Raw genomic sequence first — 12991 nt, 5'->3', positions numbered from 1 at the left:
TTAAGGGAGATAAATCTTAAAATCAGTAATGCGTTTATTAAAAGCAGTTACATAATAACCCTTAAAAAACATTCATGTGAAACAGAAATTGAATAATCTGTGTGACTAAGAGGCTAATGATATATTTATAAAAATCATTGACACAAACGTTTCAGCGACTTTTAAGAGTTACGTCCCTTATCATATGTCTAACTTCTAAAAGTTTCTGTTGATGAGCTCTCATTTCTTTACTCTTTCTCTGTCAACTACGAACACAAATAACTGAAATAACTCGTTTTCGCACAGTCATTTTTATTCGTACTGAAATTTGTATTTACTGTCTTTCATTTTCTCCTCGTACAGAGCATCATATCGTTCATTTTGAGCAACAGTATAATAATTCTTCCAATCACCTATCTCACCTACAAATAAAATTTAAAAAAATTGAGAACAACGTATCAAAACATTTAAATATGCTTATAAATAAATAAATTACTTTACTCCGTGCAATTAAGTTCATTCGTATTTTGTTATTACTCGTTTATGTTTATTTGTTAAATAAATTAAAAAAATTGCAATTATTATGCAATAATATTCCAATCAAACATTCTTATTATATTAATATATTTACGAATAAAAAAGATAGATAACGACATTTTTACAATAAAATTAAAATATATATCTTATATAGATATCTCTATCTATATAATAACACCTGTTAGTTCTTAGTTTAGGACATGCTATTTACAAAAGATGGATGGATGGCTGTTTAACACCCAGTGGTAAATTAAATGCATATTCAGGACGAGAACATGTTAGTGCGATATTAATATATGAACCATACTTTGTACTAGACCGACCCGCTGAGCCGGATTTTTTAATGGGCTCGTTCTCAAGGTAATAGTCCACAGGAAGACATGTCACCCACCCGGACAAACTGTTCTGACTCCGAGCCAACCAGTCTTCGCTCTTACTCCTTAATACCACGTGATTAGTGGAGAAGGAGCAACTACCTAATTTTCTGTCTCTGGGGTCCAAAAAAAAAAAAAAAATCTTAAGAAATCACGTCTCTTTTGTCCTTCATGTTTTTCTTGGTGAGCGGATGTTTTAACGGGCTAGTTCTCAAGGTAATAGTACACAGGAAGACATGTCATCCACCCGGACAAACTGTTCTGACTCCGAGCCAACCAGTCTTTGCTCTTACTCCTTAATACCACGTGATAAGCGGAGAAGGAACAACTACCTAATTTACTGTATTTGGTTTGACCTGGCCAGGGTCCAAAAAATATCTTAAAAAATCACGTCTCTTTTGTCCTTCGTCTTTTTCTTTGTCAATTGGGAACACTTACCTTTTCTGTAAATAAAACCTTGTCCATCTTTAGCTACGAACTTTGACAAATCCATTTTGTTCTTCTGCATATTGTCAAACGATGTTGCCTTTGCAATGCCCTCGACAAGGTCGTCAGTTACGTTTATTTCAAGAAAGTCTGCAAGCTTCTTAATTTCTTTAGTTGGATTCTAAAATGACAGCTGATTGTTCAAATCTTTGAAATAATGAAGTATTGAATATGCCTACTACTAGTATGTTTTGAAGACAGCTTTCATATTTTTCTTTGAATGCCCGTTTTATGCAGAAATCAGAATTCATCTTATTTGATAAATTGTGTTTACTCCGTCTTTAGATGTCGTTACTTTACTAAATGGAAATACAATTTAACACTAAATCAGAATTCACTCACAGAAGTTTTTCATGTCATTCGAATAAGTGAACGTTTTGAATTTCAGATATTTTTCTTCTTTCCTTAAGAATTTATATGATTTGGTATGTCGTTGAATATTTGGGAAATTATGTACTTTTTTTTCTGTAACAATTGTTCCAAAAAAATAGTTTATAATTGTTTAATGTTGTTGCTGCTTTATATTTATAACTTATTATATTTAGGAGAGGACTATCTAAGATGTGATAATTTGTGTCTGATCCCATTGGCGGATCCAGGGGGATTGTTCCGGGGTTTGGAACCCCCCTTTTACAGTTATTTTTTAATTATGTATAAACGTTTCCTGGTGTTCCGGGGGTTGGAAACCCCTACCCCTTTTCAAAATGCCTGGATCCGCTTTGATCCTTTTTGTTTTATGTCATAGCAAATAAAATATGTTTTAAATGAAAAATAATACTTATATCGGTATCAATGTTGTGTTGTCTCATTCATATCTACTCCTGGACGTCGCCCATACTCCGCAGATACCTTTGTTTGAACATATCATTCCGTTTTCTTTACTTTAGTATTTACTTTTTGAAATTGTATTTTTTTTTTACTTACAAATTTGCCATTCCCTTTCATTTAGACAACCATCAAACACGTAGAATGAAACAATACATGTTCGATTTGACATCAATAGGAAGGTTATCGACATGAATAATGCAATACATTCAGGAGAATCGCACTAGGCATCGCCTGCTCCTAATATGAATAATGCAATACATTCAAGAGAATCGCACTAGGCATCGCATGCTCCTGACATGAATAATGCAGTACATTCAAGAGAATCGCACTAGGCATCGCATGCTCCTGACATGAGTAATGCAATACATTCAAGAGAATCGCACTAGGCATCGCATGCTCCTGACATGAATAATGCAATACATTCAAGAGAATCTCACTAGGCATCGCATGCTCCTGACATGAATAATGCAATACATTCAAGAGAATCGCACTAGACATCGCATGCTCCTAAGATGATGATTAGCATTATAATTATCATTCAATGTATGTTTCATTAGAATCCGTAACTGTGATTGGCCAACATCAATTGCGAGGCACTCCGATGTCATATTTTATTTCCGAAATAGCTATGACTGCACGTGCTATAAATAACATATATGACAATGCAAACATAATGCACAGAATATAAATATAAAAAAAAACAGAACTAAAAGCTTGATTTTTCTCGTCAATTTCATTGTTGTACCATAAAATGTAATTATAAGAATTAATTGCTTCTTTTTATATAGTGTTAAAGGGTTTTAAAGGCGTTTCTCGTGTGCATATTTTTAGTATGAAGCGCTATAAAAGAAGCATTGAACTCTAAGACAAATAATTTCAATGTTGAAAGTTGTATATTAAGTCTTTATCCATTCCACGATTGTCAAAACCCGTCATAAATTTGAATTCCTACACGGGTGAAAAGGTTTTGTAAGTGTTCGTGAAATGTTCATGATTCATTTTTGGAAATACTTTAGCATTTTAACATTTACGATTTCATTTGAGGTGTCGACTCGGTCTTTCATTTACAAACAGTTTGTAAATGTGTCAGGTTGGGAGTATGTTTGAGGGTGTACAACAATGAAATCCTTTAAAATAACCTTTATTACTTTAATAAAGAAATGTACTGATTGAAATATTGTGGTTTTTACTAAACTATATTATAATTGTATCACAATTGCTGATACCATTGCTCATAAATCGTATAGCACACGAGAATATCCCAAACAACTAGACAATGGAACGGCCTTAACTAATTTGAAAATTAAATCTTTAAAACTAACATATTGGCCAATATCCCGAATGCACCTCAAAGACATAATTTTTAACATGCACACTAAAAATTGCTGTGCAATGATATTAAACATGGTGCAATTTTAAATAATTGACTGAGCTTAAACATGTGTCCTTTTTAGAAGATGAGAGGACCATAGAATAAACTGTTCTGAATTGATTGTTTGTTAATAAGACATGTATGATAGATCTCTAAGCGAACAATTATAATAAGGTCTATGGAGTCTATTAACGCTGTTTGAAAATAAAACACAGAATGCATTAGATTCTATAATGGTGAATTTAATAGACAACCAATGACGTAATATTGACTGATGACGTAGTGTGTCATTTCCCTCTAAAAACTAAGCATACGATAACATATCAAGTCGCCACTAAGAGTATTTATAGATTATTACCTTTTTCATATCCTCGTAGTAACACGTGTAAATAAGTCCCGGATGATCTTTTTCTGCTTGTTCCATTCCAAGTTCATAATCAAACCATGATCCATACGGCACTTCAAAAGTAAAAAAACTACATAAATGTTTATGTTTAGAAATTGATATCTAACATGATTAATGTGTATTATGTTGTGCTAAAAAATCATTTTATTCAGATATCTAATTTAGATGTAATTTTCGATCCAATATTACTGTATAGTTATAAAAAAATGCCGTACATGCATCAGATATGCTTCATTGCATTTTTTTTTAGAACGCTTCTTTAAATCATAAGGTTGTCGGAATGTTTTGATTGATTGCCTAATACTTGACGGTCGATATTCGTATGCTATGAAAAACCAGGAGAGAAAAAATTGGTTCCATCCTATTTTGGATCCGTTAATGGTAAAGAAATTTTTATTAAGCACCAAATAAATCAATTATGAGTTTCTCTGACGCTGTTGGAAAAACAAATATTTTCCTGCTATTGTCTAGGATCACACAAGAAAACTGATAACCTTAGAAGTGACCCAACAAAACTTTTGTAAATGCCAGTACATGTAGCAATATGCCAACTATTATTGGCATACAAAAACAATATGCTTTTTTGCAAAAGCCAGTACATGTAGTATGCTCAATTGGCATACAAAAACAATACGGTTTTGCAAATGCCAGTACATGTAGCAATTGGTCAATTGGCATACAAAAAACAGTATGGTGGGTCGAAGTAAGATCTTTCTACTCGACGTATATATGTGCAACTATGTACGAACAAATCTTACATTTTCCCGTCATCCAGATTTCAAAGTACTCATTCCAAGGTATATCTAAATTGATACAAATATCTTTCCTTGCGTGGTTATGGAGTGAAACGCTGACATCTTTAGGATTCCTTATCATGTGAACAATTTTCCCACCTTTTTCAACATGACGTGTGGGTATATATTGGAACTGCACATGCGTGTCGAGAATTCTGGGAGATGGAAGTGCATCAAGTATGGATAAGTCTGGTATTGCTTCAAACATTTTTTCTCCCTTTGTCTCTTTGGCTATTTCAGTTTTATTACTTGTAATCAATGCCAATATTTCATATAACCAATGGGTGCCTGCAATAGAGAAATCACTGAATTGCCTCTTTTTAATTTTCGGTAAATTATTTTTTCTCTGATTTCATTACATGCTCTGCTTTAGTTATATACTATGTATATAATAAATGTTAAAAAGTGTTAATATGCCAATAAAAGTTGCTTTTTTCCTTGCAAAATTAAAATATCCCCATTTTTTTTTTTTTAAATCAAACACTTCTTTTCAATGGTTTTCCCGTGGGAGACTTTATTTTTATTTTTTATTCTTTAATACAACAGAACATGTATCAATTTCCAATAACTATTTATAAAAAAACCAAACATTTATAGTTATTTGCTAGCAAAACATTTGCAAAACATAATTATGCTCATCCTTTTGTCTCTGGTGGATAGTTTCATCATTGGTAATCAGACCACATGTCATTAGATTAAGGATAAAAGTGACGAACGACATATAAACGAAAAATTTACGGAGCGCAATAGAGTCAACATATATCTGTGTGTACTTGTACTAACAATGTGATGTATTTTAAATCATTTTTACATGAACACATATTTATAAATTGGTGTCTACATTCATTTGTAGAACTGAAATTAGGTTGATACACTTAATCGTTTGCATGCCTTATTGTTAAATGCTGGTGGTTAAAGCTGCGCCAGTACACATGGGGACAATTCGCGGAGATACGACTTTCTTACTAGTGTGAAACTAGCCGGCGTTATAAATATTCATGAGGCTAGCCTTCAATAATATTCATGAGATGAGACCGCTTTCGATGCAGTGGTGTGGGTAATTAATAGATTGTGACAATAAAATAAATTTTGCGGTAAATATCCAATACAGTTCTGCTATTTATACATGTAGCAATATAAAATCTTAAATCAATAGGTGTCTTCTGCAAGGTTCGCGTCTTTTAATTTAAAAAAGAAGATGTGGTATGATTGCCAATGAGACAACTCTTCACAAGAGACCAAATGACACAGATTAACAACTAAAGGTCAAAGTACGGCCTTCAACAATGAGCAAAGCCCATACCGCATAGTCAGCTATAAACACCATTTAAAATGAAAGTAAATAAAAAGCCTCAATACACATAACACCAAGAAACGATTCGTTAAAATTCCGTGATAAGTGAAATATGTAAACTGAAACAACAATGAATAAAAGGGTGATTAAATATTGAAATTCAGCGATTTCTGTAAATAAAGAAATTAAACAAAAGCGATAAAATATGCATATACTTCTTTAAAATGGGACATCCACACCAACAGTCATATCAATACGGTTCATATAAATAATTATCATCTTTGACTTCTCGAAGTGTTTAGGAAAAGAATTAAAGGGAATTAATTGTCATATGGGCATACCATAATCTGTTCGTTGTCTACAAATATAGTCCCAATTTAATGTAACACGTATGCTATGTGGTATGGCCTTTGCTCATTGTTGAAGGCCGTACGTTCACCTATATAGTTCTAACCTTTACCTCATTAGGTTTTATTGACAATCATTCCACATATTTTTATTTTTATACAGAGACGTGAAAATAGATTGCGAAAGAAGTTAGGACAATTTCCCCTGTATTTGTTTTGCTCACATGATCAAAATCTCGAAGTTGTCATACTGGAAATTGAATACTAAAGAGTCTACACAATATACTTAAAACATTTATAAACATCTTAACGTATTTCCAAAAAAAAATATTCAGTGCAAAACGTTGCTGTTGAATGCATTGATACAAAATAAAAAAAATTACATGTTTTTTTGTAAAATTTTGCATCGAAGGATAACGATAACCAAACTTTATCAATTTGTATCTAAAAAAAAACAATGACTCTACAGTTTTATCAGAAGCATTATTTTAGTTTTGGTTATGGATGTCCTTATTATACATGTTTGTGATAAATACTGAATATTGGCCAAAATCTGTCAAAATTGAGCTTTTGTGTCGATTCAAGTGAAAAATGGTGTTTTCATTTTTTTTTGCAGCACTGGGTCGATAACGCTGCTAGTGACTATCAATGACTATCAATGACTATCAATCCCCGAGTGTATCATCAGCTCAGTAGTGCTTACTTCGTATACATTATGAAATTATTAAGATAGCAAGGTTTAAACTCCCAGGCAAAGTTGACCTTAGATGTTATTATTTTAGGTCATTTCTGTTCAAATATCTCGTCAATTGTTTCTGTATTTTGTTCTGTTGCTATACACCCTTGGCTTTTAAAAAAATATTCGTCTTTGAGCGTTCATGGTGAAGGCAAATCCAAAAAAGCGCTACGGACGCATGCCATTTATAAAGTGTTGTTTTCATCTTTTTGCAGGGTTTATCAACTTGCAATTGTTTAAAAAATATTAAAAGTATATATCTAGAACCTTAAACAGCTAACAGTGAGCTGCAATACCGTGAATTTAAGCAAAGATGAAAAACATTCTGAAAATGGTTCTGATGTGAATAAATTCGGAGATTATTGGTCCTACCTGTTGAGGTTGTTTACAGTGTGGTCAAGATACATCTATTATACATGTACCTGATTTTGAATGCGTGCATATTAATATATCTGTTTCCCGTGACTGGAAGTTCTTTATCCCCTGTATTAATTGCTCCGCTCCTTTCATTCGGAAAGTTAGAAAAGCTGGGTAAGGTATTCCTTCATACTCTGGCCATGGAACGGGAGGCAGTGACTTCATTTGCTCTATAGCCTTCATCATTTCGGGAGGTATATCCATTCTGTGTATTAATCAGGTTCGCAAAATAAGTTAATTACCAAAATTTACAATGAATATAACATGTATAATGTAAACAAAACTTTGCTCAAGGAGTCATATTTCATTACTTTCATTATTTACAATCACCCAACTATCTGACTACATTTATAAGAAATATATCTCAGCAATCATTCACAGTTTTAGAGTCTAATGGATTCTGGGATATATTTTCAGAAGCGTACACCAAAACGTTGTGCCTGTGTGATTGGCTTGCAACGTTCCAAAACAATTGAAATTCTAATAATGACGTGGCGTTCAATGTTTTGTTTTCATTTTGGGGTACGAACAATGAAATTACCCACAATTCTTTAGATTCTGAAACGACGAAATTGTCATTAAAAAATACTTGTAAACAAACACAAAAAAAATCGAAATCTGGATTAGTCGTTCCATACCATTGATTAGTAAAAGGTACAAGCTCCCAAGCTGATTTGTAATTTTTTTTCAAGATTCAAATTCTTTATTTAACCTCAGTTTCTACACATTGTGTGTACCAGAGGACAATAAACTAACATTCATGACATTATATACATTTTGTATATAAAATGATGGCAGGCGAGACTGACAAAATACAGAGAAAATACATTCAAATCGAATAAATGATATCATGCTACAACACAATATTGAAGTTCTATCAAAACACAATCTGATAAATGGTTTTTCTAAAAATACTTCGAGATTTTTTTTCAGGAAGAAAGACAGGTTTTTGTATAGTAGAAAATGACATAATGACAACATATTTTTCATTTTTATCTCGCTTGCATTTGTACTATAGTAACTAGGTATATACGTTTTTATAAGTTTTTATAATGGTGGAAATACACATTGGAATAAATTATGAAATTCATCCCCGATTCCGTTTTTGCAAAGGTTACAAATCTTTATATGATGAACTTTTGATGGAATTTTAACGGTGTATCATGAATAGGAATGAAATGTCCCCATGGTCATGATGGTCACGGTACTTGTTCTTTGTTGATTGTTAATAATTATTATCAAATCTATTCCAAGTATTAATGAACCAACTAAAACTATGAGAACATAACTAGTTGTTTCACGCATTCTGATCGGTGCAAGTGTTAGGGAGCAACCATTCAAAGGGGAGGGGAGGGGTATGTTTTTTTTTGTCTGAGTAAGATTTTTTTATTTTTAGTTTTTCGACGCTATCAATCAAATTATAAGGTATGGGGAAAATCTCCCCCCTCCTGAAGTTAAATGGTCTTAAATTCTCCCTCATAAATTCGTCCGAATTTAAAACATTTCTAATCTATCTACATGGCGAAATAAGAGGCAAGTCAAAATGTAGGTTTGGTTTGCTCGCAGTAACCTCCCCCCTCCTGAAGTTAAATGGTCGTTCCCTAATGTACGAATAATGTATGTCTCCTTTCATGATATCCTTGATATGAGTACTTATAATGAATTCATAAAGATTTGGTTGACTATTTTCATATATCATTTCATATTTGATGTTTTATTTTGATATATTTGATAACATTGTCATGATTGTTGTTCATTCTAATGTTGGATTAATTAACTTTATAAATATTACGAGAGAAAAAAATGTCTTCAGCGGAGAACGAAGGCAGGCTGATTTAAAGTACATTTATAATATTTAAAAACAAAAGTATAACAGAAAGTGTTCAGAAATATGATACGTATTGATGTATTATGGGGATTTTATAACCGGATGTTTCTGTTTAGATGACGTATGTCAACATGGTCAACATGGTCTAGGCAAGACTCCACTGACACTGTCGGCGAGATTTTGTCAAGATACATGTATATTTATTCTGGAGTCACGTTTAAAAAAATGATCCAGTGTCTTTCAAAATATTTAAAAACGTACAAGCTCCCAGTCGGTAATAAATGATACGTCCATAAATATATAGAGATTAATACATGGCCTCTTCCATATCAGCCTGGGTATCATCCCGAGACCCCCATATCAGCCCGAGACGGAGTCGAGGTGCTGATATGGAAAAGGCCATGTATTAATCGCTTTATCATATACTTCCGACAATAGTTTTATGTAAGGCAAATGCAAAAATTCAATAACTAAAACAGGCAAAAACTGTATAAAGAAATTAAATTATGAATCAAATATACTATAATTGTCCAACAACAGCATCACTACCTCCATGGTGGGTCTCATTGGGGTCTAAGCGTGACGCGGGATTGCCGATTGTTTATAAGCGTGAAACGTGAAAGTCGAATTATTGTGCCGTGAAAACGGGACTGAAGTCTAGCGGGACACGGGAAATTACAAAAAAAAAAAATTAAATTGCTTACGTACATAGCGTAAGCGAGATACGGGAATCTGACAAAACAGTAAGTAGGACCCGGGATCAGAACCCCCCAATGAGACCCCCTCAATATATATGTATGGTAACATTTCCTATAGAGGCATTTTGAAACATTGAAAATTTGGAAGAGTTTTATGATGATCATTATATTACTCCCTGTTTGTTGAAATATAAAGATTCTTAATTGTCAATGGCATTTGTTAGCAAGTGCTAAACTATCCCCACAAAAATTCCCGTAAATTTTGACGTCGTCATAAAAAATATCTGACGTCACAATGGAAAAGTAAACAATCGATACCAGAAACACCGGAAGTAACTTGCACGAGAAGCACTGTTATGGGTTTTTGCACGAGACGCCCCTGATATGGGTTATCAGCCCGGGCTGATATGGGTTATCAGCCCGGGTGGGAAATTATGGCTTGTGTACTTCCGCTCATTACACATATGCAAAAGCTATCATATCAATGCTAAGTATATGATAAAAACAAATAATAGTAATTTAAGCAGATAAGTAATTTTGAAGACAGAATAGGCAAAACACAATGACGGGGTCTCCAAAGGAATATTAGTCTTTTCAAAAAGTTCAACATAGTACTTACACGAATGTCAATTTATTGAGTCGTGTTGATTTTATATAAAAGCCTGCTGATTGTTATTTTCTTTTATATCGTGACGTCAAATCTGTTGCTTTTTTTTTCTGAAGAATACATATTTTAGTACATTAAATTAAAACAAATATATTTTAGTACATTAGATTAAAACATAAATCAATGAGTTTTAAAAGAAACCGATAATTATAATACACACAACTGTGATGATTTTGACTGAACATACCTTGGTTTTCTTGTTAAATGATTGTTTGTGCTAAATAAACCAGGTCAGTATTTATTTGAAAATATCAGGGTTAATATTTAGTTCGTTGTGTGTCAAAATCTGGTACATTCTTTGTTATATTGTCAAGTAATTGATTTTCTTGCTTGTAGCTGATGCAATATACGAAAAATATAAATAGTGCATGTTTTTTTTTTTTGCTTATTCCTGGCTTCTCCGAATAAGAATATAACTAGAAAGACAACATTTCATCATGTTTATGTTAATTAGGAATGCATACACCATTACAAAATACGGTCAACCTTTTGAACCTCTATTAACGTTCAATATCTAGCACGTACTAAATTGTCAATATTTTTAAAATAGTGTACATGTATAAACCATGTATAACTTCATTTAAAGGTGGAATTTTACACCCACTTTTGTTGGGGTTTGTTTTTAAGATATGAACTTTTATTCTTTTTAGATTACGCCGTGAGATGAACAATATCAAACAGCATACTTATAAATACGAATTATCCGCAATACATCGAGAGATGCGTATCCAGGATTTTGAAAAGAAGGGAGAGCCAAAAAAGGAAACGTGAAGAGTGAAACATGTAAAATTTATACATTAAACATATAGATGTAACTCCATCATTGAAGGGGGACCTAGGCCCCCTCCCCCACCGAAATCCGCCTGTGATCGAAGATTAGAATTCTTTCAAAATTCAGCTTTCCTTAAAATTACACGTACATCAAGCCATAATGCATCCATTTTTTTTAAAAAGGGATGCACGAATCGAGAGGCTTCATTGCAAGTAACATGTATCACTCACCTGACATTTTTGCAGAAATTTTATTCAATGCAACAGGAATATGTGCGTTAAATAGATACTGCGTTGGTGGAAACATCTTGTTGTGTTCTCGGTTGTGTTGACCTTTTTTGCTGGACAGAGTTTCTGTCTATCCATTATAGTTTATAAGATGACAGGCAAATAAAAAAATGGGTAAACATTGTGATTTTGGGTACAAACTCATTTTTTTACATAAAGTAGGCCGTTAGTTTCTCGTTTGAATTGGGTTTTTTTTATTTGTCATTTCGGGGCCTTTTATAGCTGACTATGCGGTATGGGTTTTGCTCATTGTTGAAGGCCGTACGGTGACTTATCAATAGTTGTTAATTTCTGTGTCATTTGGTCTCCTGTGGAGAGTTGTCTCATTGGCAATTTATAATATAACACATATCTTCTTATTTCTACATCACCATAAATACCAGGGTTTTCAATTTGAACGCCAGACGATAAGATGTCAATTAGTAAAGATTTCAACCATATTAATATAAATATGTGGACTTGTGTTGCTGATCAATTTTGCTGTTCAAAAAAGTTTCGGTTTATCTTATAAATTTTTTAGATATTTTTAACACTTAACTTCACTATTCAAGGGCAACAACACCTTTCTGGCTTATTTGTAGATCTAATAGATCTTCATGATCTTGTTTTATTGACAATTTTTCGCTTTGTCTACTAGAGTTTTCGCAAAAAAAAAACAACGGAAAAATGAGCAAAAGTCGCTATTGATTGGCAACTCCTGTAAGGAGTCGGCTGATATCGACCTTGTTGATTGACAAGTTGTAAATTATTTCTAGCTGATGAAATTCTGGTATTTCATAAGATAGAGAAAACGCTCACAACTTACTGCAATTTCAAGGCGCCCCTTAGCACCGTATTACACACAATGTATTTGCAAGACGTCTACCATGCTATATATGTGCACTGGAGAAAACGCTTTGGGTATTAGTTTACCGGGAAACGAAATCTAACAAATGCTGTTTATATGTGCATCTGATCGTGTATTGTGCATAGTCAGATTCACGTCAGATTCATAGTTCTGTTATTCAATTAAACTGTTTTATGATAGATGGCCTAAGAAAGATTTGGCATTATGTTTTTCTATGGTCTCATGGTAGCGTGCTCGCCTCGAGTACGGGAGGTTGTGGGTTCGATCACTTACCGGATCAAACCAAGGCCTTTAAACTGGTGTTTGCTGTTTCTTCGTGGCA

At 33.1% G+C, this 12991-nt stretch overlaps 1 protein-coding gene across 2 annotated transcripts in view; it reads right to left on the bottom strand.

The window, feature by feature from the left end:
* The window catches only part of LOC143083360 (sulfotransferase 1B1-like), a 28280-nt gene extending 17311 nt beyond the window's left edge, over positions 1–10969 (bottom strand). The window contains exons 1-7 of one of the 2 annotated variants that reach the window (XM_076259619.1): positions 10951–10969; positions 10716–10813; positions 7576–7775; positions 4741–5064; positions 3935–4035; positions 1329–1497; positions 275–401 (exon numbers count right to left, since the gene is read on the bottom strand). In XM_076259619.1, coding sequence (XP_076115734.1) covers positions 292–401; positions 1329–1497; positions 3935–4035; positions 4741–5064; positions 7576–7774 — 903 coding nt within the window. In that variant the 5' untranslated portion in view covers position 7775; positions 10716–10813; positions 10951–10969 and the 3' untranslated portion in view covers positions 275–291. Of the gene's footprint in view, positions 1–274; positions 402–1328; positions 1498–3934; positions 4036–4740; positions 5065–7575; positions 7776–10715; positions 10814–10950 lie in introns of those variants that run through there. The other variant, XM_076259618.1, reaches the window with a different exon arrangement.
* Between the last annotated feature and the right edge of the window lie 2022 nt (positions 10970–12991).

This window comes from Mytilus galloprovincialis, chromosome 7, assembly GCF_965363235.1.
Source record: "Mytilus galloprovincialis chromosome 7, xbMytGall1.hap1.1, whole genome shotgun sequence".
In the NCBI taxonomy this organism is placed as follows: domain Eukaryota; kingdom Metazoa; phylum Mollusca; class Bivalvia; order Mytilida; family Mytilidae; genus Mytilus; species Mytilus galloprovincialis.
Note: the sequence above shows the minus strand (reverse complement) of the source record. Positions and strands in the feature narration are given on the sequence as shown.